This window comes from Oncorhynchus masou, chromosome 33, assembly GCF_036934945.1.
Source record: "Oncorhynchus masou masou isolate Uvic2021 chromosome 33, UVic_Omas_1.1, whole genome shotgun sequence".
NCBI classification, from domain to species: domain Eukaryota; kingdom Metazoa; phylum Chordata; class Actinopteri; order Salmoniformes; family Salmonidae; genus Oncorhynchus; species Oncorhynchus masou.
The window spans coordinates 23,583,467-23,611,178 of NC_088244.1; the positions used below are offsets into that span (position 1 = coordinate 23,583,467).

A 27,712-nucleotide genomic window follows, 5' to 3' on the forward strand; every position below is an offset into this window, starting at 1 on the left:
GTTGAAACCAGGATTGACCCGTGAAGAGCAAACTTCTCCAGCGTGCCAGTGGCTATCAAAGGTGAGCATTTGCCTACTGAAGTTGGTTACAATGCTGAACTGCAGTCAGGTCAAGACCCTGGTGAGGACAACAAGCATGCAGATGAGATTCCAAGACAGTTCCTGAAAGTTTGAGCAGAAATTCTTCGGTTTTGCAAACCCAGTTTCATCACCTGTCCAGGTGGCTGGTCTCAGACGATCCCGCAGGTAAAGCCGGATGTGGAGGTCCTGGGCTGGCGTGGTTACACGTGGTCTGCGGTTGTGAGGCCGGTTGGACGTACTGCCAAATCCTCCAAATTGACATTGGAGGTAGTTTATGGTAGAGAAATTACAATTTTCTGGCAACAGCTCTGGTGGATATGGCACGCTGCCTCAACTTGACATCTGTGACATTGTTGAATGACAAACCTGCGCATTTTAGAGTGGCCTTTTATTGTCCCCAGCACAAGGTGCACCTGTTTAATGATCATGCTGGAATCAGTTTTTGGATAATCCATCCACCTTATCTTGGCAAAGGAGAAATGCTCACTAACAGAGATGTAAAAAAAATTGTGCACAAAATTAGAGAAATAAGCCCTTTCTAGGATCTTTTATTTCAGCTCATGAAACACAGGACCAACACGACATGTTGCATTTATATTTTTGTTTAGTTTACATGTATAGATTATATGCACAACCAACCAGCATAAAAATATACATGATAACACCCAAACTTATATTCCTTGTCCTCTTCGCATATCTGAAGTCTGTAAACAGAACTTCTTTTAAAAATCAATGTACTGTTCTCCCACTTTCAATAAATTAGAAAATAAAATACTGTACATGACCAGAAATGGTTAAGATATTCTTCCGAAAATATTAATAAAAAGATACAATAAACCACCTTTCTGTTTGATTTTCAGGCGTCCCGTAGGTGTCATGATTTTATTATGTAGTGTTAAAATTACAAATAATAAAAAACATGCACGCACACGCGTTTGCATTGTCTGCAAAGTCCCTGGTTTGGCAGCAGCCGTTGTGTCCTGTGAGATGAGTTTGGGCAAGGGGCCTATTCAAGAGGGTGTAACGTTACAGAACATTCCTATAGAAATGTACTGTGTAGAACAGATAGGATTGTTTGTCATTTGGAAAAGGAAATCATGTCAGCTCTATTCATTACATTTCTATCTGCAACGTTACAAACATTTCGCTTCAATAAATATACCCCAGTATTCTTCTCCTCAGGGTCTCCATCTTATGGGGCCAAGGCACGTTCCATCAATTCCTCTCCTCCAATCCTCTCTTTCATTCCTCACATCACATCTGCTCTCTTGTCCCTCACTTTGTTCCTTAGTTTAGTCCTGGCTTTGAAGGCCGCTGAGTTGAACAGATGCTGTGAGGGAAATAATTCAACAGGTTCGATTTACACCATTCAAAATGAAGAATACCAATATGGAGGGCAGGTTTCTATTGGGTCCTGTGAAGACTAGGCAAACCCATAACATGTCATAGTACCTGCTAAAGAAGCTAATGGGCAGGTACATTTTGTTTAACCAACATATTTCATTAGACAGTGGAGATCTCACATGATATGTGTGTGGTTGTTGAACAGTATTTGCTGGTGTTAGGGCAGTGGTTATGGTTTTATGGCAGTGGTAATCTGCTGGTGGGTTTACAGACATTTTAAAGTTCATAGGACGTGGGGTCACCTTCTCAAAACGGGAGATCTTGCTGGCTTTGACGGAGGAGTCCAGAATCAGAGGGGGTCCCAGGCCAAAGATATCCCTCAGCAACGGATTAAACTACATAGACAAGACCAGGCGCACCCTTAAATATCATAGAATGACAAGCTGACTATTAGCAATTACTAAATGATACATGAGAAAGCATAGGCAAACAAGCATCAAAACCCTTTGAGACATTTGATTAGAACATTGTTGGTTGCAGAGATACCAGATATCTCTGCTATAATATAGTACATTTACCTCACAAACACTTCTAGACCTAGAATTTGTCCTAACCTGAAGGTGGTGTCTCACTCCAGACTCCAGCACCTCTTTGAAGGCATCGTAGACCCTCCTGCGCATCCAGCTGTCAATGTAGATGCCCTCCACACCAAAGCGGATCTTCTCTTCTGTGAAGTCCTCATTCTGCACAGGAGGGGGAGAGAATATTTCCATATTAAAATCAACTATATATTTATTTATTTATTTCTCACAATGACCTATGGTCTCCAGTTATAGACACTGGTCTGGGGTGTATTTTAAACCCATTAAGCACCGTTAGAAGTGTATGTGGAGGGACTGGTGGTTCCTCACCTCTATGTAGTGCAGCACCTCTCTGAATAGGGAGCGCTGTTTCCTCCTGTCGTTCTTGGCACGGTGTTTGTTCCCGTCAGTGGCCAGACCTTTCAGACACTCACACAGCATGTCGCTGTCTTCAAATTCCTACATAGAAAAACACTCAAGGATAAGGAGGGATATTTCCTCACTTCCTCTCCATGGGATCTACATTGGCTCCATATTGTGTTTGAGTCTGTGTGAATAAGACCAGGGACTGTATTCACAAAGTGTCTCAGAATAAGACTGCTGATCTAGGATCAGGTCCTCAATGTCTAATCTTATTCATTGTGATCTAAAAGGCTAAACCTACAGCCCCTGGTTGGTCACGAGGCAGAACATACCCTGTCTATATCTCTTCCCAGTTCAACCAGCAGGGCGATGGTTTCCCCCACAGCAATCCTGTAGTTCACATCGCTGCTCTCCAGGCAGGCCTGTAGCTTGAGTAGATGTCTGAGCACAATAGGAGACAGTGGAAGTGAGATAATTTAACCTGTTGGTTTGCTCAACTTTTTATTGAAGGTGCCATCTTGCTGTTTTTCCCCTCATTGGCAAAATCCTGTCTGTATGTGAAATAGCAGCTTATTCCCCATTTATTCCACTAATTTGACCAAACGTACTGCACCACTGTAGTACATGGGGAATGGTGTCATTTAAGACGCTGCCCTGTTCTGTGTGTTTCACTCACATGTCTAGCAGTACAGTGAGGCGGGAGGCGGGGCAGAGGGTGACGAGTAGAGCCCAGGCGTGCAGGGCGGCGCTGTGGAGCCCAGGGGTACCGGCCTTGGGGGTGGGCAGGGTGCCCTCAAAGTTGGGGTACGACGTGGTGAACACACTTTCCAGGTGACTCATGGATTTTACCAAGTCCTGCCAGAGCGAGAGAGAGCGATTAAGACAGACAGTGAAGGAGAAACATTCAATTAAGTACGTGATTTGCCATATTACGTTTCTATTCCAGCTACAGAGAAATAGAATGAAAAGGATTTCTAGAGATTCTCACCTCTCCATCTTCCGCAGCAGAAACATAGCAGCACATACCCAGAGCACTGGCACACTGACAGGGAAAACAAAGATGGAACACTTCAACTCTGAGTGGGCTTATAAGAATACATGCACTTTCAGTGATGAAGGCCAATGGTGACACTCACGCTCTGGCGGGCGGCCACACTGGCACAGCCGTCAATCATGATGGCGCTGAGGACGGGTCGAAGGATCTTGAAGCCCTCCTCGCTCTCGTCCCCCCCGCCCAGCTGCACACACAGCTGGGCACACACTGTGGCCGCTGCAGCCTGCTCCTCTCCACCACCTGAGAGGAGAATGGAGAGAATGATGGACAGGAATAGAGGGATAAAAAAGGGTGGAGGGTAAGATACCTTTTACAATCCTTAAGGTCAACAAGAGAAGTCAGGCTATTGCAGGACTTTGTCAAGAAAAACTCTGAATTCAGAGACTAAATTCAGGTATACTTGAAGACGATCCACTGGATCAGCAATGTTTATTTTACAGCCAAATAAAGGCATGGTAGACCAAAAAGTGTGTGCGGGTCGAATCGCCTTGGCCTAGCACCACCTAAAGTAACCTGCGTTTGACTAGATTGAGTAGGTAAATTCAGCCTCTAGCTTCCTCCCTCCAACATCATCACAGACAGTCGCACGGTGTCAGTCTCACCCTTGCGCAGGCTCCTCTCCAGGCAGTCGCTGATGGTGAGGCGTCTCTCTGTCAGGAAGTCACAGAGCAGCCTGGATGAGAAGGCCCCTCTCAGAGACTCCAGGGCTGCCAGGCGTGTCTTTGCACTGCGCGGGACAGGAGGAAGGGGCAAGTCAGTATGTCTCCACACAGCTCTGCCTAACGCTGTAGTTATGAGAAGACACCTCTTACACTACACCATTATGTTGAAGCTGATCTTATGTTCCTCATGTCCAATTACCCAAGTACTAGCAACGTTGGTGGCTTTAGTTCTGGGAAGTTAGGTGTACAGTGAGTCCCTCTGTAAATACATTTTAAATCCTGCGAGACCCACCTCTTGTCCATCAGGTTGTCTATGCATTGTTTCAGCTTGTCCTCGGTCTCCTCCTGGGCAGTCTGTTCATCTAGTGGCTCACCTGCTCCTGTGGTGGACACAGAGGAAACGACAGGTAAGCACCAAACCAAAGAGCTTATATCAACTGCATGACACTTCTTTGGATGATGCACCTGTGTTTAGTAGTGTGAGAGCACATGAATGTTGACTTAGCGTGTGTGTGTGTGTGTGTGTGTGTGTACCCACCTGGGCTGTCGTCCAGCACCGAGGCGTTCTCGCTGGCACTGCTGTAGTGACTGAGCACATCAGACGCCAGGTCATCATCACTGGCACCAGACCCACCCTTCACCCCATTCCTCCCCCCTATGAGAGAGAATGTAGGATAGAAATAACAAGGAGAGTGGAGGATAGTAGGTGAGAGCAAGAGAAAGGGAAAGAGATGCAGAGAGATAGGAGTGTGAGTTTGAGGTGAACGTTGTCTCTGTCAGTGGCTCACTCAGCTGTCGGTAATGACATCCCAGGACCCTTGTAGAGACCAAAGTCTATTCTCTCCCCAGTGCTGACACACACAGGCACGTCACATGCAGCTAAACTGGGAAGGCTGGTTGCGGGCGGCCGCTGCCTGAAATGTTAATCCCTCAGACACAGCCGAGCCAACTGACTGGCACTGCCCCTAGTACAGCTACCAGACTGTGGCCCTATCCTGACAGATGGCAGAGACAGTGAGGATATAGTCACACATGACCACACTGCCTTACTCCAGTGATCAAGACCTAGCATACCTAGGCTCAAAAGAATTCATCCTTCAAGACAGACCTTTCTTAGAGATTATCAGTGAAGTTGGATCCCCAGGTTGAACCCCAAAAATCAGCCAGCCCAGCCCCAGCAGAGAGCTTTACTGGGGGAAAGTTCACCGGGATGACAGACCTGATGCAGGGAATCAAGCTGTAAAATCACCTCCCTGTTGAATGACTCTAGGGCTGGGGGAAGCCTGCCCAGGCTCCACATTGTCATTTACTATGACGTCCTAGAATACACTGCATGACCAAAAGTACTGTATCAACAATGGCCTCCTGGAAGCATGTCAATTCATTTAGTGTCATCAAGGCAAAGGGTGGCTACTTTGAAGAACCTCAAATATAAAATATATTTTGAGTTGTTTAACTTTTTTGGTTACCACATGATTCCATGTGTGTTATTTTATAGTTTTGAGGTCTCCGCTATTATTCTACAATGTAGAAAATAGTACAAATCAAGAAAAGCCCTTAAATGAGTAGGTGTCCAAACCTTTGACTGGTACTGTAATTCATTCCCACAAGTCACCTTCTCTGTCTCTAGTGATCATACTGTACCGAGTGGGCCCTTATCAGTCACGTGACTTACTGGTACTCAACCTTGAACCCCAGGCAGAGTGTTCACAGCCAACACTACGCACGTCAGCCTATAGCAATCACTCAAGCTTTCCACAAGTGTCTGCACTTCAGTCATGCCAAGGGGAGGCGCTTGAGAGTGTGACAGGGCTTTTCTTTTCCAGACACAGCCAGTGAGATGAAGGGGCTTCCCTTCATCAAGTCTCAAAACTTAGTCTTGGCCAATTGGGTCTTTAACTGAGCTTTTCAAAACATAAGCAACTTCCCTGCTGCCTAAGCTCAAAACCACAGATAAGAAAAAACAAACACAGGGTGTAAGAGATGGGAAAGCTGACGAATGGTAATGCCATGGTTTATGCAGCATTCTGAATGAAGCCTCTATGAGAGGAGTTAGGTCAGTGAGTTGGCCAACATGTGCAGAGGGGACGGTGGAGCTGGGGGTATCCAAGATGTGGATACGGTGTTAGTAGGACAGAGAGGGAGAGAGAAGGCTAGGAGTCCTGGGACCAGCCGGAGTGACATGAGGCAGGGTAAAACATATGGCAATGAACTCCCGAGGACATCGTTTGGAATATTCAAACCTTGCTACTAAACCTGTAAAGTCATGAGCCATGCAATATCATATGAACTGTAACAATGACGAATGGTAAAGATGAGTTAGTCAAGTGGGTGGAGAAGTACTGGGATGTGATGGTCAAGTGGGAATAGTTGACAGATGGCCATGGGCGTCAAATTAGTCCAGGTGATGTAGGGACACATTAGTACGTGGGTCCAGGTTACATGAACGATGAATAAGATTTGAAGCAGGCCAGGGGTTGGAGTCCTGCTGTGTTACCTTTGAGAGACTGGGCCCTTGGCCAACAGATACAACTGTATAACCCCCTGTCTGTGACAGCCTGTTAAGGGGTTCAGGTGCAGGGAGAAGGGATGAAAGGTTGGCCATGGATGGAGGAAGAGACACTTAGACAGTAATCCTCCTCTCCTTCTTCATGTTGCTCTCAGCAGTGCAGCTCTTGCTTTCCCCAGACACTTCTCTGTAAGCCTGTTCAGACCTTCTCTATGTAACCTGTCCTGTTTGATCATTCTCATCAATTGAACAGCAATAAGATGAATTCTACCATCTTTACTACTGGTCACATGGAGATATCTAATATAGATGACTCAGTGGTTGTTATAAACATGGATTTTACTTGGAGATAGTATTCCAGTTGAGCAAACATTGATTAGAATATGTCATTTTACCGTTTCTACCACTATGCTGACATTTGGCCACCTGTACATGTGACAAAAAGGAGTTTGCGCATTCAGTAATCTGACCCCTAGTCGGAGTCCATTATCGTCGGGAGACGTGTTGAGTCCTCACGTTATGTGCACTTCCCACATCAGACCACAAGGGGGCGGAGCTCCCTGCCAGCCTAGGGACTAGGGCTGGGCGATAGATCAAATCAATTCTACTTTGTTTGAACGTAATGTTCCAAATGCCAGTACTGCAAGAATCAAGGTTTAATTTGTTTGTTTATATGAGCATTTGTCTTTTTGGTCTCGTCTCTTTCGCTCCTTCTGTGCAACTTCCCAGTCGCACACACCAAGCCCCTCGCCCTGCCACTCACAACAAAGATGGAAGATCACTTCTTCCTCTCTGACAGAAAGCAGTTCCAACTCGCTATTTGCATTTGAGGTTTGGGCCAACAGAAATCGGTCATATGGACGCAGAAACACACGCAGAAACATATACCTACAGCCGAAATGCTGTAGTAATGCGAGTCTTTGTATCGATAGGCTGTCGTATTGCCAGCGTCTGTGTAATGTAAGTGTCTAAGGCCAGGCCTGACTGTGCACAGCACACATGGGGGGGAAATAACACGCAGCTCATCCGAAGGAGGAGCAGATGCGGACAAACGTAAGGGTCAGTTCGCATCTGTCAAACAGGACCTTTGGCAAGAATGAGAGGTTACGACGGAGGGTGACACTCCTCGTCTGGACCCATTCGTAAACACATTCAGCGCACACTGAAAAAGCATGAAGTTCACTCACCCTCTTAGTTGAGGTAATAGCCAACAGGAATGCCACCTTCATCGATAGATGCTTCAAAGTCCTCGACTCTAGGGGCTCAGCAAGCACTGACAGCACCACGTTAACGTTCCAGTTTTGCACCGAGTGGGCCATTGCTGGACACAGACGTCGAGCTCCATAAATTTGGAGAGCAATGAACTTCGTCATGGCATGCCGAGATAACGGCTACACTCTCAATGTGGAATGTCGCTCGGCCCGCATTGAGCAGTGACTAAAACCATTTGCACATATGGCTCTCACACCAGGTACAGAATATGCCCCACCACTTTTGATATGACGCGTTGGTGGAAGAAACCATGGCCCTCCGCACTGTGTTCACCACATTGTCCTAACGGCCTAGACAGGTCCACTAACGCCTCAGAGGCCAAGCCCGAAGATGGAGGCGGTGCAGATCCAAATTCAAATAGTTTAAGGCAATATTGTAGTTCCCAAGGTATGTCCATCCTGATTAGCCAATGGGCTTTCATGATTTTGCAGGAGAATCATTATTAGTTCAGCACACGACAACCCGCCTCCACTCTAGTCTAAATTCAAAACCAAGGCAGCACTGAAGAGGATTTGTTTTCACATGGCAGCTAGCAAGCTTTCTTTTGATATTTAAAAACTTAAGGGCGCAAAATGTCATCAGCAAAGAAAAATAACGCAGATGTCCGCTCATCTTTTGCCTCTTACATTTACATTTAAGTCATTTGGCAGACGCTCTTATCCAGAGCGACTTACAAATTGGTGAATTCACCTTATTACATCCAGTGGAACAGCCACTTTACAATAGTGCATCTAAATCATTTAAGGGGGGGGGGTGAGAAGGATTACTTTATCCTATCCTAGGTATTCCTTAAAGAGGTGGGGTTTCAGGTGTCTCCGGAAGGTGGTGATTGGTCACTCTTGGACAAAGGACTATGGATTTGTTTAACTAAAGGGCCTGGCTGTTTGCGCTCTGTTGTAAAACTGTTGTTTGTCAGACATCAAGTGTACTGCGTCATTTTGAAATGAGACATGAGAAAAACTTCAAGGGTGAGGCGGACAAGGCTCTAGGAATCAAGAGGGCCCTGTACAGGTATGAAAAGCAAAGCAGTGCGTTTCAAATCTACATGCAGTCAAATCAAGCTACAAAGTTTGCTCGGTGCATTGCTAAACATGGAAACCCATTTACTGCTGGGGGAACATGTCAAGGAGAATTTCCTCAGTAGTTCCCAGGCTTTACTTGATGGATTGGCTAACAAAAGACACAATCATCCCAAAGACATCAAACTCTTTCATCTGGTCCGAACACAACGAGTGTGGACCTTACGGTGAAATGCTTACTTATAAGCCCTTAACCAACAATGTAGTTCAAGAAAGAGTTAAGAATATATTTACCAAATAAGCTAAAGTCAAAAAAGAAAGAAATTTAAACACAAAACAATAACGAAGCTATATACAGGGGGTACCGGTACCGAGTCAATGTGAGGGGGTACAGGTTAGTCGAGGTAATTTGTACATAGGTAGGGGTAAAGTGACTATGCATAGGTCCCTGGCCACGAGGAGCGCTGCTTCTGGATGAGCATTTTCTTGTTTACTTTTGGCATTATACAGCTGGTTGAGTGAGGCCTTAGTGCCGGCATCGGTCTGTGGTGGTAAATAGACAGCTACGAATAATATAGATGAGAACTCTTGGTATACAGTGTGGTCTACAGCTTATCATAAGTCTCTGAGCAATACCCAGAGACTTCTTTAATATTAGACACTGCGCACCAGTGAATGACATTCCACATATAGCAGTTGTCAGATACTGTGACTCAGAGCAGGTAGGTGAGGAGCTGCTTTGTCCAAAACCCATGCATAGTAACACTAAAGGGGAAGATGTAGCAAAAGCCTTCACAGATCATTTTGAGGAGAGTAGTGTCGATATTAAAAACATTCGCCATTGCAACTGACAGTGCCCCCACTAATGGTAGGGAAACAAACTATTCCCAAAGCTGATTGAAGATTAAATTGACCACCATGTGGTTAAATTTCACTGTCATTCACCAAGAGAATCTGTTCCAAGATTTCAAATTCCGATTTTAGGTACTGTGATAGCTTCTGTAGTTCAAATTGTGAATTTCTTTGTTGCTCACTTGTCTCTGAACAAATCCACCAAGACTTGCCTCTTCACTGCAGTGTCAGTAGATGGAAGTTTCTGGAACAGTTTGTGGAGTGTTTGGATAAGGTTAAAGCCGTTCTGGCTGAAAAGGGCCAAAACTACCCAGAGCTTGAGGATTGGCTTGTAAAACTGATGTGTCACACTGACGTAACAGGTTACCTCAATGAGCTCAACCTGCGCCTGCAGGATTCAGGCCAAACAGTGCTGGATGTGTTCCATGCATGGAAGGCATTCGTTGCCAAGCTAGAAGAAGTTTACTAGCGGGATATTCAAAGTGGAACGTTCCGCTACTTCAAGCAACTCAAAGGGCTGTCAACGCAATAGTCAGTACTGACGCCATCAGAGTGTACATGGGGGAGCTAAAGTCGGGGTTCTCTGTCAGATTTAAAGACTTCAAGCAACACGGCCCAATGTTTGATTTTTTGAAGCCAGACGACTGAGGAGAGCGACTTGGATCGGTCTGTGTTCCATTGGATGGGAACCGAGGACTTTGAAATGCAGCTGATCGAGCTCAAGGCATCCTCCCTTTGGTCATCAAAATTCATGGAGCTGCGCAAAGAACTGGAAGGGACAGAGCGATCAAGGGGCCTCCATTATCCAATGTTGGGAGAGCCTGCCAGTGAAATGATAGTCTGAAGAAGGTTGCATATGTGCAATGCTTTCAGCATTCGAATCTACGTATCTATCCAAACTTTTCACACATTAAGTCAATACTGAGCCCCTCACGCTGCCGGCTGACCACTCAGAGGCCTGTGTGCAACTCAGTCTCCTAATATAGCCCAGATATTACGTGGCTCAGCAATGGAAAGCAGGGACAAGGATCGCATTATATAAATAAAAAAATTAAAATAAAATTTAAAAAAATCGGTAAGATGTGATCGGTAAGATGTGATTTTCAATACAAAATTATATAACCTTGTAATGTTCATGCCAGTAAATTTCAGCAATTAGTAATGCGAGTGTGTGTTGCATGGGATTTGGAATAAGACAAGAGACTGTGTAGGCTACGATTCTCAGCAGTAGTTATGGACATGATAACACATTGTTATGTTTAGGGTTGTTAGGCCTAACAGTCGTCTGTCTTTCTTATTGAACCTTGTATTTTTAAATAAATGTTAGTTTTTTAATCACATATTATTTGGCCTTTGTAGTTCTGTAGCCAATTTTGAAATGTGACTTACACAAAAATGAATGGAGGAGCAATTTAAAAACACATGATTTATTATTAACAAAGATGTATAAATCATATTTCCAAATGTTCTAACAACATTTCCATATAAACAATCAAAATGTCTGATAAATGCAATTGAAAACAGTGAAGTGTCTCATCACAATGAAATCTGGATTCTATCTTGATAAAACTCAAACGAATATTGTCCATCATTCAAAAACGTAAATAAAACCAACATTTAGACAGCTTTACAAAATATACATAAAACCACTAACACAGACCATCAAGTCACAATAAAGCACACTTCAAAATTAAAATGACCATCGCTTTAAATCTGCTAACCACAACTGCATGTCAAACAAATACACATAACGCAATGGAATAAGAAGCATAAAAGGAAAAACTTACAAACCCGACAAAACAATGGCAAAAATCAGGAAGTAGAATACAAAGATCTCTAGATGCGTTTTAAAAAGGAGCGAAGACAGCGGCCTTGGTGTGGCATCGCTCATCTGATGTAGCTCGGCCTATAGTGGAGCTCCACGGTGCTAATGGACAGCGCCTTGGTGTGGCATCGCTCATCTGATGTAGCTCGGCCTATAGTGGAGCTCTGTGGTGCTAATGGACAGCGCCTTGGTGTGGCATCGCTCATCTGATGTAGCTCGGCCTATAGTGGAGCTCCACGGTGCTAATGGACAGCGCCTTGGTGTGGCATCGCTCATCTGATGTAGCTCGGCCTATAGTGGAGCTCCACGGTGCTAATGGACAGTACCTTGGTGTGGCATCGCTCATCTGATGTAGCTCGGCCTATAGTGGAGCTCCGTGGTGCTAATGGACAGCGCCTTGGTGTGGCATCGCTCATCTGATGTAGCTCGGCCTATAGTGGAGCTCCGCGGTGCTAATGGACAGCGCCTTGGTGTGGCATCGCTCATCTGATGTAGCTAGGCCTATAGTGGAGCTCCATGGTGCTAATGGACAGCGCCTTGGTGTGGCATTGCTCATCTGATGTAGCTAGGCCTATAGTGGAGCTCCGCAGTGCTAATGGACAGCGCCTTGGTGTGGCATCGCTCATCTGATGCAGCTAGGCCTATAGTGGAGCTCTGTGGTGCTAATGGACAGCGCCTTGGTGTGGCATCGCTCATCTGATGTAGCTCGGCCTATAGTGGAGCTCCGTGGTGCTAATGGACAGCGCCTTGGTGTGGCATCGCTCATCTGATGTAGCTCGGCCTATAGTGGAGCTCCGCGGTGCTAATGGACAGCGCCTTGGTGTGGCATCGCTCATCTGATGTAGCTAGGCCTATAGTGGAGCTCCATGGTGCTAATGGACAGCGCCTTGGTGTGGCATTGCTCATCTGATGTAGCTAGGCCTATAGTGGAGCTCCGCAGTGCTAATGGACAGCGCCTTGGTGTGGCATCGCTCATCTGATGCAGCTAGGCCTATAGTGGAGCTCTGTGGTGCTAATGGACAGCGCCTTGGTGTGGCATCGCTCATCTGATGTAGCTCGGTCTATAGTGGAGCTCCGTGGTGCTAAGTTAACAGATGTTGGCAACACTTCGCCTGCGATACTGTGTTTTACCATCTTGGTGTGCTGTAGCCCAGGAGTGCTGAAACTTGACTAACAAAGACAGCTATAGGCTACGAGAGTATTAAGTTATTTTTAAATAAAGAGGTGAGTCTACTTACGAGTGCTTGATATGTTTCGTTCAGTTATGGAATTCTTCTGTTTGTGGGTAATTAAACATTCAATACACAATTAGCTGTAATGCACATATGAACATCATAACTGGCACGCAGATTGTTAGAAATGGTAGGATAAATTGTAAATTCGCACTCAACAGAAAAAAAGTTGCCAACCCGTGGTGTAGACTCCAGGCCCCCATCCGGCAGGTCTGGGCCCACGGCAAGAGCTCCCAAGCCATTGGATCAGGAAATGTTGTCCTACCAGATAGGGCTGCAACTGTTGAAGAGCCAGGCGAACCACCCTGAGCTCCAGCACATTGATGTCAGCCTACTCATTGATAGCCTCTAATTTAGTGAATTTACGAGCCATTGCAAGCCAAGAAACAGAGATACAGTATTGCGATATAGGCCTGCATCTTTTGTTTACTGATACATGGTTCTGACTGTACTGCCTGGTGGCCCACCTGCCTACCAGTGGCCCTGCCTTTTCTTGGTCTTTCAACTACTCATCTCCTCCATTTCAAAATACTGAATCTTAGTGGTAGTAGGAATCGAAGCTCGGGTCGAAGGGCAAAGAATCAACCCCCCACCACAAAAAAACAGGCACATGCCATTAGGTCTCTTTTTCAGACTAACACCAGCCTTGCTAGGAATACTCCCAGTGCACCAGCTTACTATGTTAGAGCTATGTGGCGATGTCACTTTGAATGCGCTTGCTTTTCATGTATTGTGTAATTGATGTGTATTTAGATAGTTATGTATACTGCAATTGTTGTTTATTGATGTTTGACAGGTCACTGCAAATAAGAATGTGTCCTCAATCGACTTAACTGCATAAATAATGATGAAATAAAATGATCAAGTGGTCAATTATAACAAGCAAAGTTAGCTAGTTAAGGCAAAATTGCTGGCAAATAAATCTAGCTAGCTAACGCACTGAGCAATATAAACAAATTGTCTAGCTCAGAATGCAAACAAAACAGATATATAGTGTGTTATAGCAGTTATATAAGGTGTTAGATAGCTAGCTATTATCAAACACCAGTTTGTCAATGCATTGCTACAAATAATGGTCATTCTATGAGAAAGTAGCTAACTACTGTAGTGTAGCAACTTTGTTCCATATGGAACCGATCAATTCAGGCAGTTGCACAGCATTTATGCCAGCTTAGATTGTGATGCAAATAATATATATTAGCCCTACACATAATCATATGTTAACAAATAAGACAGCAGTTAGCCAACTTACCCTTGTTTGAACTACGTTTCCCTTTTTTACTCCTTGGCATGTCGCCAATCAGGTTTCTTCACAAATTCACTTCCAAGTCTCAACAGGGCACCCCCGGAGCCGAAACTGAACAATTAATATTCAAGGCCTTGACAGTCTTTTGAAAACAACCTCGGAGGTCACGATGTATTCAAGATCTTAATTAGTGTGATGACACCATATATCAAAAACAAAAATAATTAACGTTAGCTAGACTCGATCCCCCACTTGTTTTTAGTGGCACCACGTTTCACCACCGCAGATGATGTGGAGTTGGCTTTACAAGTCGAGGAATTTGTTTTTCTTCATTACCTGTGATTGTCCCCGGGTAACCGATATCTAATGCCAGATTGAGATACAACATGTTTTTTAAAGTGTTTGGAATGGAGTATCGAGCACGTTGCTGTTCCAAATTCACACATCTTCTTCTTTGGTATAAAGGCGTTCCACAAGCAAACGTTTAAGGTGTATGCCGCCACCTATTGCGCTGGAGTGTGCGATCAATCATGGTTTGCCTAATTCTGTACTAAGAAAAAAACAAATCCCATTAACTTCTATCAAACCCTCCCCAAAAACTCCATCCCTCTTCAAACTTTCTCTATCATGCTCAGACAATCTAACTATAGGAGTAAGCAGCATTTAAAAATCATGTCAACAGAAACATCTACTGTTATCCCTAATAACTGTTGCCGTATCCACAATCCTTTTCAACCTGACATGTCTGCTTTTCACAATCCGAGTCGTGTTGATAACCTTCCCAAAGTCAATTTTATTTACCAACAAAGTGTTCTTTGACACAGCACATTTATGGGAGCAAGAATTCTGAAAAGGCCTCGAAACCATGTCAGGAACACTGGGCTATAATAAGAAGGTCGACCAGTAAAAGCACCCATTCTAACAAATCCACCATCTTCTCCTGGGTAAGTGGTAACTGCATTCAGACCCACCTCCTATTAGATATATTAGGCAAGCTGGGTTTTGTAGTCATATGATGATTCTCATTTAAGTGCCCAAAGCATGAATTCGTCTCCGACTAAACTACAGTATCCATAATACCCCAAAACAAATCAGCTGTTGGGGTCGTCCGACCATTTTTTTTTTTTGTCAAACGAGCCAAATGCAACGGGTTTGAATTTTACTGTGAAACGCTTACTTATGAGCCCTTTCGCAACGATGCAGAGTAAAAAATTAAGAAAATTTGTCAAATCAAATTGTATTTTTCACACGCTTTGTAAACAGTATGTGTAATCTAACAGTGAAATGCTTACTTACGGATCCTTTTCCAACAATGCAGAGTTCAAGATAAAGATACAAAGATAAAATAAAAATAGAATAGTGACATGAGGAATAAATACACAGTGAATAACAATAACAAGTAAAAATAACATGGCTAAATATAGGGAGTACCATACCAAGTCGACTTGCTGGGGTATGGGGTAATTGATGTAGCTATGTACATATAGCTAGAGGTAAAGTGACTTGGCAATAAGATAAATAATAGACTGAGCTGTCGCAGCAGCGCATGTGGTGGGCCCATGCCAAATGCCTGAAGGGGCACTATGTTGAGGGTCAGTGTGGCAGATGTGTTGTTACCTACCCTCACCACCTGAGCGCTGGCCCATCAGAAAGTCCAGGATCCAGTTGCAGAGGGAGGTGTTCAGTCCCAGGGTCCAGAGCTGGGTGATTAGCTTGGAGGGACTATGGCATTGAACGCTGACCTGTAGTCAATGAACAGCATTCTCACATAGGTATTCCTCTTGTCCAGGTGGGAGAGAGCAGTGTGGAGTGCAGAGAGATCGCATCATCTGTGTATCTGTTGGGGCGGCATGGGAATTGGACTGGGTCCAGGGTGTCTGGGATGATGGTGTTGATATGTGCCGTGACCAGGCTTTCAAAGAATTTCATGGTTACAGATGTGAGTGCTACAGGGCGATGGTCAGGTTACCTTTGGGTTCTTAGAAACAGGTGGTCTATTTGAAACATGTTGGGATTACAGACTGGGACAAGGAGATGTTGAAAATGAAGACGCTTGCCAGCTGGTCTACGCATGCTCTGAGAACACGCTCTAGTATGCAAGTGTTAACCTGTTACTCACGTTGAACACGGAGAGCGAGATCCCAGTCATACGGGACAGCAGGGGCTCTCATGCCTGGTTCAGTGTTGTTAGCCTCGAAGCGAGAATAGAAGGCAATCAGCTCATCTGGGAGGTTTGCGTCACTGGACAACTCACAGCTGGGTTTCCCTTTGTAATCTGTAATAGCCTGCAAATCCTGCCACATCCGACGAGAGTCTGAGCCAGTGTGGTAGGATTCTATCTCAAATCAATCACATCAAATGTTATTTGTCACATACACATGTTTAGCAGATGTTATTGCGGGTGTAGCGAAATGCTTGTGTTTCTCGCTCCGACAGTGCAGTAATATCTAACAATTCACAACAATACACACAATACACACAAACTAAAAGTAAAATAATTGAATTAAGGAATATATAAATATTAAGATGAGCAATGTCGGAGAGGCATAGACTAAATACAGTAGAATAGAATACAGTATATACATATGAAATGAATAAAGCAAAAATGTCAACATTATTAAAGTGACTAGTGTTCCATTATAAAAGTGGCCAGTGATTTCAAGCACTGCGGTTGCAGGTGGTGCAGTTGCCGTACCAAACGATGATACAGCCTGACAGGATGCTCTCAATTGTGCATCTGTAAAAGTTTGTGAGGGTTTTAGGTGCCAAGCCACATTTTTTCAGCCTCCTGGGGTTGAAGAGGTGTTTTTGTGCCTTCTTCTCCTCACTGTCTGTGTAGGTGGAACATTTCAGATTGCCAGTGATGTGTAAGCCAAGGAACTTCAAGCTTAATTATCCACACAGTACACAAATAAGATACATGATAAAATAACAAAATAATGGGAAAATCGTGTTTAATAATTTGCAAACAACAAAATCTTGAATGTTAGAAATACAATATACAGGGCATTAATCAGCAGTAAATACAGTAGTCTATACATTTTGGCAATTGTCAGACAACATTAGTGACAGATGTTTAACTTACATCTAGTGGAGTCATGTGCAATGACAATTAATCCAAAGTTATGGCTTTCCCCAACATAGAGAAAGGTATAATATATTATGAATTACCCTGAATTCTAATATTTAATTCTATGTGAATTATAACCTATATTACAAGGAAAATGAGGGATTCAGAAACAAACTACATCATTACCTTGCTATACAAATTAAGGCATTCACATGAACAAAAGTGAATATCAAAAACATTGAGAAAATATTGCAATAGTAGAGGGGAGATGCAAGACCATGAACACCTCTATAAGATACTTCACAGTAGGTACAAGCAAGGTATTGGAGTTTTGCCACACATTACTGCATATATTGTTTAGTTTTAGTTTGTTGGGAATGTGACAACGAGGATCGTGGTACAAGCCTAAAGACGAAGTATCACAAAAGCAATTTGGAATCATATGAAGAGATGTTTGTTCATGCTGACATTTAGTATTAAGTTAGCAATTAGTAAACATTAACATGTCATTGTGCCACTTAGCCTGTAAAACGCTAGATTAGATTCATACTATTAGACAGGAGAAAATGTTTTGCTCAGCAGTCCTGAAAACGTGACTTTCTCCTGTGTCTCTTGGTTTACATAGCACGTGTTGCTGCTTTTGCTGACTGGTCAGTGAGATCCCTGTCCTTCAAACCATATGGCTCATTCACACAACTCACTGTGGTCTAAAGACCATCAACAAGCTTCCGATAACAGGAGTGAAAAGCCTCATCCTCAAGAGTGTAGCTGTATTTGTGTAGTTGAGTGGAGATGTGGGTGTAGGCAAGGCCACACACTCTCATAACCCATTCTCTATCGCTAAAGAAAGCCTTACAGTCCTTCAGGTTTGAGTGTCACTGCTCAAGGTAAACACAAGGGGGCAGCATTTGTTCTGATAGACTGATCTCTTGTTGTCATGAGGAGGCAGTCTGTCCGATCAGGGTACTGTTCGCAGGCTGATCTCATAAGCCAGGTGTCCATTGAGGGACAGATCTAATGGCCAGAGTAGTAGTTTGTAGGCACGAAGGGCATCTTGGTGACCACTGCCTTCACTGCCTTCTTCCTCACTTCCACCTGAATGGGAGTTCCATTCTTGGCGTACGCCACATCCACGTAACCCATGGCAATGTTCTGCTTCAGGCAGGGGGAGGGGCAACCACTGGTGACCTCACCTGAAAAAAATAATAATAACTGATCAAAAGAAAGCTGAATCTAATCTCAACAGCAATCCACACACTGCTAAATTTCAGGCCTAAATTTGTAGGCCTAATAACAATGACAAACAATAACAGAAAATCATCAGGCCTGGTATCCTGATCCTAAGTAGCCATAATCAAACTCTTACGTATGATTATTCAGATCTTATATCTTGTAATAGCTAGTAGAGATCCTCTAACTGACCTATGACCTTTCCCTCTGGGCTGAGAATGGGGGTGTGCTGTCTGACAGGGGGTCCCGTGGACACCAAGCCCACACGCTTCCTCGTCGTCTTTGCCTTTATCTGGGGGACAATTATCTCAGCACCGGGGAAATCCTTCGCCTGACGCCGCCGCTTTCCTGCAAGTCCATCAAACAACCCAATTAACACACACAGACACACACACACACACACACACACACACACACACACACACACACACACACACACACACACACACACACACACACACACACACACACACACACACACACACACACACTATAAGGGAGTGTATAATAATGAGGAGTCACCTATGGTCCACACCAGTGTTGCCTCCACAGGTGTGGTGGTCTCATCGATGTCGTTACCATAGAGACAGAGGCCTGCCTCCAGTCTCAGACTGTCTCGCGCCCCCAGTCCGGCCAGCTTGACCTCACTGTTGGCCAACAGGCGCTCCGTCAGGGCCACCACACCAGATTTAGGCACTGAGATCTGAACAGGAGGATGAATAGGAAATTATGAACATAATTTTGCAACAACGAAAGAAACGCATTCTTTTTTACAAATACCAATTGCTTTCACACAAAGGATTCTTAAAAGAAATGCACAGAAAAATATCCATCACTACTGAAGTACAAAGAAAAAGAGAGTGAGAGGCCCACCTCCACTCCGTCTTCTCCAGTGTAGCCACAGCGGGTCACCCTGCAGCCCTGGATCCCAAACACAGTGGCCAGAGTGCTGGTCATGAAGGTCAACTTGCTGAGGTCATCTGTCAATCCCGGCTGGAGCACCTTGGCCATGGAGGGACCTGAGGGGGACATTACAGGGTCATATTCTTTAGTACACATAGTAGCAAAATTATTTGCAATGCAAAACAAAAATATCTTATGGGACAAGTTCAGGTAGTTCCTCCCTGTTTCCGTTGGCCAAATAAACATTTATTTGTCACATGCGCCGAATACTTACAAGCCCTTAACCAACAATGCTGTTGAAGAAATAGAGTTAAGAAAATATTTCTTAAATAAACTAAAGGGGAAAAAGACTGAAATAAAATAATCAAATAGTAACAAGAAAATTACATAACAATAACAAGGCTTTATACAGGGTTACCGGTACCGAGTCATGTGCGGAGGTACAGGGTCGTCAAGGTCATTTGTAAAGTGACTAGAGGTTGACCGATTAATCGACATGGCCAATTAATTAGGGCCAATTTCAAGTTTTAATAACATTCGGTAATCGGTATTTTTGGACGCCGATTGTGGCCGATTACACTGCATTCCACGAGGAAACTGCCTGGCAGGCTGACCACCTGTTACACGAGTTACAGCAAGGAGCCAAGATAAGTTGCTGGCTAGCATTAAACTTATCTTATAAAAAACAATCAATCTTCACATAATCCCTAGTCAACTACACATAGTTGATGATATTACTAGGTTATATAGCTTGTCCTACGTTGCATATAATCAATGCGGTGCATGTTAATTTACCATCGAATCACAGCCTACTTCGCCAAGTGGGGGATGATTTAACAAAAGCGCATTCGTGAAAAAAGCACAATTGTTGCACGAATGTACCTAACCATAAACATCAATACCTTTCTTACAATCAATACACAGAAGTATATTTTTTAAACCTGCATATTTAGTTAAAAGAAATTCATGTTAGCAGGCAATATTAACTAGGGAAATTGTGTCACTTCTCTTGCGTTCATTGCATGCAGAGTCAGGGCATATGCAACAGTTCGGGCCGCCTGGCTCGTTGCGAACTAATTTGCCAGAATTTCACATAATTATGACATAACATTGAAGGTTGTGCAATGTAACAGCAATATTTAGACTTAGGGTTGCCACCCGTTCGATAAAATACAGAATGGTTCCATATTTCATTGAAAGGAAAAACAATTTGTTTTCGAAATGATAGTTTACAGACTTGACCATATTACTGACCAAAGGCTCGTATTTCTGTGTGTTATATTATAATTAAGTCTATGATTTGATATTTGATAGAGCAGTCTGACTGAGCAGTGGTAGGCAGCAGCAGGCTCGTAAGCATTCATTCAAACTTTACTGCATTTGCCAGCAGCTCTTAGCAATGCTTGAGTCACAGCGCTGCTAATGACTTCAAGCCTATCAACTCCTGATATTAGGCTGACAAAGTGCCTATTAGAACATCCAATAGTCAAAGGTATATGAAATACTAATGGTATATACTAATGGTATAGAGAGAAATCGTTGATGTGTAATATTTCTTATAATAACTACAACCTAAAACATCTTAACTGGGAATATTGAACCACCAGCTTTCATATGTTCTGAGCAAGGAACTTAAACGTTAGCTTTTTTACATGGCACATATTGCACTTTTACTCTCTTCTCCAACACTGTGTTCTTGCATTATTTAAACCAAATTAGCATGTTTCATTATTTATTTGAGACTAAATAGATTTTATTTATGTATTATATTAAGTTAAAATAAAAGTGTTCGGGGCCTCCCGGGTGGCGCTGTACTGCAGTGCCAGCTGTGCCATCAGAGACTCTGGTTTCGCGCCCAGGCTCTGTCGCAACCAGCCGCGACCGGGAGGTCCGTGGGGCGACGCACAATTGGCCTAGCGTCGTCCGGGTTAGGGAGGGCTTGGCCGGTAGGGATTGTCCTTGTCTCATCGCGCACCAGCAACTCCTGTGGCAGGCCGGGCGCAGTGCTGGCTAACCAAGGTTGTCAGGTGCACGGTGTTTCCTCCGACACATTGGTGCGGCTGGCTTCCGGGTTGAATGTGCGCTGTGTTAAGAAGCAGTGCGGCTTGGTTGGGTTGTGTATCGGAGGACGCATGACTTTCAACCTGCGTCTCTCCTGAGCCCGTACGGGAGTTCTAGCGATGAGAAAAGATAGTAGGTACTATAACAATTGGATACCACGAAATTGGGGAGAAAAAGGGGTAAAAAAATATTTTTAAAAATGAATAAAAAAATAAGTGTTCATTCAGTATTGTTGTAATAGTCATTATTACAAATATATATATATATATTTTTTTTTTAATCGGCTTTTTTTGGTCCTCCAATAATCGGCGTCGGCGTTGAAAAATCATAATCGGTCAACCTCTAAAAGTGACCATGCATAGATAATAAACAGCGAGTAGCAGCAGTGTAAAAACAAAAAGGCGGGGGTACTTTCATCAAGGCAAAGGGTGGCTACTTTGAAGGATCTCAAATTTAAAATGTATTTTCATTCGTTTAACACTTTTTTGGTTACTACATGTTACTACTATGTGTTATTTCATAGTTTTGATGTCTTCACTATTATTCTACAATGTAGGAAATAGTAACAATAAAGAAACCCTTGACTGAGTAGGTGTGTCCAAGCTTTTGACTGGTACTGTATATCGAGTAGAACTGACGTTGCCATAAGAGAACTTACCCTGAACGGCAATCAAACATTCCTCCAGAAAGTCCAGCTCCACATCGTGACCTTCTGCTTTGAACTTGGCTAGTCGAGCCTACATGAACACAGAAAGGATCAAATATTTGAAACACAAACAGACATGACACTTCATCAAAGCGTTACACATCCATCCAAAACTTTCAGTGATGGTCGTCAAACACATGAGGTCTGTGGACTACTGACCTTCATGTTGGCAGAGTCCTTGTCTGCACAGCCAGCATTGGACACCACGTAGAGGTAGCCTTGGTCTGTCTTGGTGACGATAAGATCATCATTTATTCCTCCCTTGTCATTGGTGAAGAGGGTGAGCGTGCCCTGGAGATAAGTGTGAGAAGAGTGTGTCGGTGTGTGGGAGAAATAAGTGTACATGCGTGTATTTTTGCTTGCAGGCATTTGTCTCACCTGGTTGTCCTTCAGCTCTGCTATGTCTCCAACGATCATAGACTCTATAAACTTGACTCTGTCTCTTCCGTGGACTTTGCTCTGTTGGAGACACACAATGGATAGTATAGCCCATAGAATGAGCACACAATATCGACCCATGCAAATTTGCTAAATGAAATGCCTCTCACCTGTAGCATGTGGCTGACGTCGAAGATGGAGCAGTGCTGGCGGGTGTGCATGTGGGAGTGGATGTGGCTGTCTCTGTACTGGACAGGCATGCTCCAGCCAGCAAACTCCACCATCTTACCCCCCTGGTCCCGATGGAAGTCAAACAGAGCGGTCTTCCTCATACAGGCCTGGCTCAGGAGGAAAACACTCTGTCATTATTGTTGTAACATATGCTGCTGTACCGCCATTACTGTAATGGTATCAGTAATGTAAAAGTCATAGCCTGGTCGCCAGTCTGTTTCTGCCCTCCTGCCAACTTCTTATGGTATTGTCATGCCAATGACAATGGAGTAGACAAAAGCACAAACAGACCTGGGACCAGGCTACTAAAGTCATGGAAGTTCATGTAATTCATGTAACTGATTCATACAACAGCCGTAGTGTACAGTATAAGTCTGGTGCGCAATATTCATAAAATTCACCCAAGTTATTATGCAGACTTCTTCTACTACAATCATTGTCACCTTTAACCGTTAACCCAGCCACTGCTTGCTCTTATCAGTCAGCCATGCACTTCGGGGACGGATGTTGGCCTGCTTACGGGTCCAGTATTTTGCGAAACAAGTCCAAAGTCATCTCTCTCTGTGTAGTCTAAACGAACACTGCTAACTAATCTCTACTGCTTGATGGGTATGATGTGCTAAATGTTCAGGGTGCCTCCCTGTTCTTATTCATCTACTGTAAGAGTGAACAATAGGCACACATACAGGGCCTTCGGAAAGTATTCAGACCCCTTGACTTATTCCACATTTTGTTACGTTACAGCTAGGGTTGCACATTTTGGGGAATATTCAGAGGTGGAAACTTTCAGTGGGAATTAAGGTAAATATATGCAAATTAATATTAATATGATTTAAATGTAGATGTTTTTGCATTGGATATATTTACCATATCATATAGAGACAGAAACATAAATATTTTACCTTATGATAAGTAGACATAATTGCAAATGATAAAATCCTTCCAATAGAAATTTTAAAAAACTATTTAGTGATCCATCGCATCTCCCAAAAACGTTTTCAACATACATCTTTAAAATGATAATCAACTCTATAGTTTCTAGACTGTCTTCCTCTCTGGCTTCCATGTCTTCTCCCTGGACCTCCTCAAAGTCCACCTCTTGAACATCAGACTCTGAGGCCTCATCTTCACTGTCACTTTCCAACCTTGTTGAGGAAGGCTCGTTTGTCAGGCTCAAAAAGCCTCACATTTGCCCAGATGGCCCCCAATTTTTCAACCCTTGTATTGGTCAGCCTGTTGCGTGCTTTGGTGTGTCTGTTCCCAAACAAGGACCAATTGCGCTCTGAGATGGCTGATGTTGGTGGGATTTGGTGGATGATGGAGGCAACAGGGGAAAGAGCCTCAGATCCACAGTCCCTTCCACCAGGTGACTGAACATCAGACAGGATTGCATTGTCTCACTCAATCCGTGAAATGGCTACTGCTATAAGTTTCAGGAGTTTCAGGCTGCTGACCACTCTCTCCCAAAATACATCATCCAGGAGGATCCTCTTGATGGGGCTGTCCATATCGGCAGACTGTGATATGGCCATTTCTTGGGGAGACTCCTTCCCCTCAAACATGACAACACCACCCCAACGGGTGTTGCTGGGCAGCTTCAATGTGGTGCTCTAATTCTTTTCACTTTGCTTGGTGAGGTAGATTGCTGCTATAACTTGATGACCCTTCACATAACTAACCATTTTCTTGGCTCTCTTGTAGAGTGTATCCATTGTTTTCAGTGCCATGATGTCCTTGAGGAGCAGATTCAATGCATGAGCAGCACAGCCAATGGGTGTGATGTGAGGGTAGGACTCCTCCACTTTAGACCAAGCAGCCTTCATGTTCGCAGCATTGTCTGTCACCGGTGCTAATACCTTCTGTGGTCCAAGGTCATTGATGACTGCCTTCAGCTCATGTGCAATGTAGAGACCGGTGTGTCTGTTGTCCCTTGTGTCTGTGCTCTTGTAGAATACTTTTTGAGGGGTGGAGATGATGTAGTTAATTATTCCTTGCCCACAAACATTCGACCACCTATCAGAGAAGACAGCAATACAGTCTGCTTTCTCTATGATTTACTTGACCTTCACTTGAACTCTACATCCGGCAAATGAGTAGATAAAGCATGTCTGGTTGGAGCGGTGTATGCTGGGCGAAGAACATTCAGAAATCTTTTCCAATACACATTGCCTGTGAGTATGAGGTGAACCAGTTGCATACACAGCTTGTGCAAGACATTCATCAGCATTTCACCGACTACGTTCCTCTAATGAGTCAAAAAAACTTCTGAATCCAGGAGGACCATGAGCTGTTGCTGTCGATAAGGTGTCTGATTCATAATTTTCACCTCGAATAGAAGTAGAGGGACTTTTGTCAGAGGTTGCTTGTTGTGAACGCTGAGGGAACTTTATGCACTTGGCAAGATGATTCTGCATCTTTGTTGCATTATTCACATATGATTTGGCACAGTATTCGCAAATGTACACAGCTTTTCCTTCTACATTAGCTGCAGTGAAATTTCTCCACACATCAGATAGTGCCTGTGGCATTTTCCTGTAAAGATTAGAAAGAAAAGAGAAAAAAATACAATTCCATGTACAGATAAATAGTGAAGCAGTTAGATTAAACAACTCCTTTGTAAGATATATATTTTTAAATGAAACATATATGGCAACAGGTGAATTAACACTCCTCAATTAGCAGGCTCAAGCAAGCTAAAACCCACATGGTAGCAAAAACTAACCAGCAGAAATGGTTAAGTTCTAAATGATTTAAACACACTTTGCTGTAGGCTACTATTTACTAGTTAACAAAAAATCATGTGTCATATAAAATATATTCACCCCACCCAGTACTGTATTCAAAACTTACCAGAAAGCATGTAAAATGGATTCAAATTAAAATAAATCTCTGCAATCTGCACACAATAATGACAAGCCAAAAACAGGATTAATACCTTATTTACATAAGTATTCAGCCCCATTGCTGTGAGACTCGAAATTGAGCTCAAGTGCTTCATGATTTCATTGATCATCCTTGAAATGTTTCTACAACTTGATTCAAGTCCAACTGTGGTAAATTATATTGATTGGACATGAGTTGGAAAGGGCACACACCTGTCTATATAAGGTCCCACAGTTGACAGTGCATGTCGGAACAAAAACCAAGCCATGAGGTCGAAGGAATTGTCCGTAGAGCGCTGAGACAGGACTGAGTCGAGGCACAGATCTGGGAAGGGTACCAAAAAATGTCTGCAGCATTGAAGGTCAGCAAGAACACAGTGGCCTCCATAATTGTTAAATGGAAGAAGTTTGGAACCACCAAGACTCTTCCTAGAGCTGGCCACCCGGCCAAACTGAGCAATCAGGGGAGAAGGGCCTTGGTCGGGGAGGTGAACAGTGCAACATACAGAGAGATCCTTGATGAAAACCTGCTCCAGAGCGCTCAGGACCTCAGACTAGGGCGAAGGACAACAACCCTAAGCACACAGACAAGACAACGCAGGAGTGGCTGTGGGACAAGTCTCTGAATGTCCTTGAGTGGGCCAACCAGAGCCCAGACTTAAAACCGATCTAATATCTCTGGAGAGACTTGAAAATAACTGTGCAGCAACACTCCCCCATCCAACCTGACAGAGCTTGGGTGGATCTGCAGAGAAGAATGGGAGAAACTCCACAAATACAGGTGTGTCAACCTGTATTGGCACGACAATGATTTAATCAATTTTAGAACAAGGGTGTAACCTACCAGAATGTAGGAAAAGTCAAGGGATATGAATACTTCCTGAAGGCACTGTACATTCTTTCCTACGGTAAATGGCAGCGCGAGGCATAAACAAGATCTTAATAAAATACTTTATCCCACTCAGAACTGATTAGCATCAACCCCGAACTCTTTCAACTGGATAATAACAATCCAAGGTCCATTCCTGTGAAGAATCCTGACCTGCAGTGGGCCAAGACATTACACTACATTCATCATTTGACAGTAAATCAGGAAGTCTTCAGCAGCCTAAACGATTCAATGAAATCTCACTAGAACTGATTAGAGTATGAATGGAAGATAGTGTTCATTCAATAGACTAGTTCTAGAGATGGGGGATCTGAGGCAGACCTATCTATACCCTGACAAGCCACTATTATACTTTTAATAAAACCATAATCTGCAGCAGCCAGTCAAGCGAAGTGATCTGTGCGGGCTCGGGGGCATTCTGCGGGGACAGATGTAGATTTGATTTGCATGACCAAGCGTGCCACAAATAAGAGGGGAAAAAAACATGGAGCAAATGGGCAAGCGCAATATGATCACCGTTCTGTCATATTGCAATAGCTTATGCAAAAAAATAAAAAAAATAATAATCAGGGTTTGACGACTAAATACATCTAAAACATATGAAAAGATAAACAAATTACGTTCTGAAGGATCTGAAACAATTAATATTCAAAATTTCCCAGCACTAGGCCAACTGCATGGGTCGGTTTTAGTGAGCAGCAGAAATTTGTCCTCGAGGTTGATGGAACAGTACCTCTGAACTTGAAGCATGCCTCTTCTGCCTCCTCGATATTCCGAGTCCAACGCCACGTAGACACTCCCTCGGAACTCGGAAACCGAATCCGAACCCGCGGCCGCCAGATAGAATCCGAGCCCACATCGTATATTCCTTGCAGACGAGATCCAAAAGTTCACGTAACACAAACACCTCGCTGTCGTCAACAGTTTGGACTCCGCACTCAGAATTGTGCTTTCTCTGCAAAACAGCGACCCTTGCCAGAGCAATGTATTTTGGGAAATGTAGTTGATGAAATTACACATTCTTCAAACATTTGGAGGAAAACTCACAACACAGGCAGGCCTGTTTGTTGCACATGTCCTGTGTCAATACTAAATGTTGCTGTCATATGAAGAAATAAATATATTTTCAACTATTTGTTTCTACACTTTTCTTATTTTTTTATTTCTTTCTTTCTGCCTTTCTTTTTTCTTTCTTTCTATACATACATATTATGCATAGCCTATTGCGAGTATATTATGCATAGCCTATTGCGAGTATATTATGCATAGCCTATTGAGAGTATATTATGCATAGCCTATTGAGAGTATATTATGCATAGCCT

General features: G+C 43.6%; 2 protein-coding genes across 2 annotated transcripts; both read right to left on the reverse strand.

The window, feature by feature from the left end:
• Positions 1 to 600: 600 nt before the first annotated feature.
• ifrd2 (interferon-related developmental regulator 2) lies at positions 601 to 14,525 on the reverse strand. Its single transcript, XM_064956830.1, has 12 exons — positions 14,047 to 14,525; positions 4,624 to 4,740; positions 4,378 to 4,465; positions 4,026 to 4,150; positions 3,506 to 3,663; positions 3,358 to 3,411; positions 3,046 to 3,224; positions 2,702 to 2,810; positions 2,337 to 2,465; positions 2,040 to 2,168; positions 1,728 to 1,820; positions 601 to 1,411 (listed from the first exon to the last, which is right to left on the reverse strand). Exons 1-12 carry the CDS (start codon positions 14,084 to 14,086, stop codon positions 1,331 to 1,333), a joined length of 1,302 nt encoding a protein of 433 aa, XP_064812902.1. The 5' UTR covers positions 14,087 to 14,525; the 3' UTR covers positions 601 to 1,330.
• A 2,452-nt stretch (positions 14,526 to 16,977) lies between these two features.
• amt (aminomethyltransferase) lies at positions 16,978 to 27,376 on the reverse strand. The gene is made up of 9 exons (XM_064956831.1): positions 27,124 to 27,376; positions 22,559 to 22,726; positions 22,389 to 22,469; positions 22,170 to 22,301; positions 21,963 to 22,041; positions 19,214 to 19,359; positions 18,863 to 19,043; positions 18,533 to 18,688; positions 16,978 to 18,303 (listed from the first exon to the last, which is right to left on the reverse strand). Exons 1-9 carry the CDS (start codon positions 27,247 to 27,249, stop codon positions 18,125 to 18,127), a joined length of 1,248 nt encoding a protein of 415 aa, XP_064812903.1. The 5' UTR covers positions 27,250 to 27,376; the 3' UTR covers positions 16,978 to 18,124.
• Between the last annotated feature and the right edge of the window lie 336 nt (positions 27,377 to 27,712).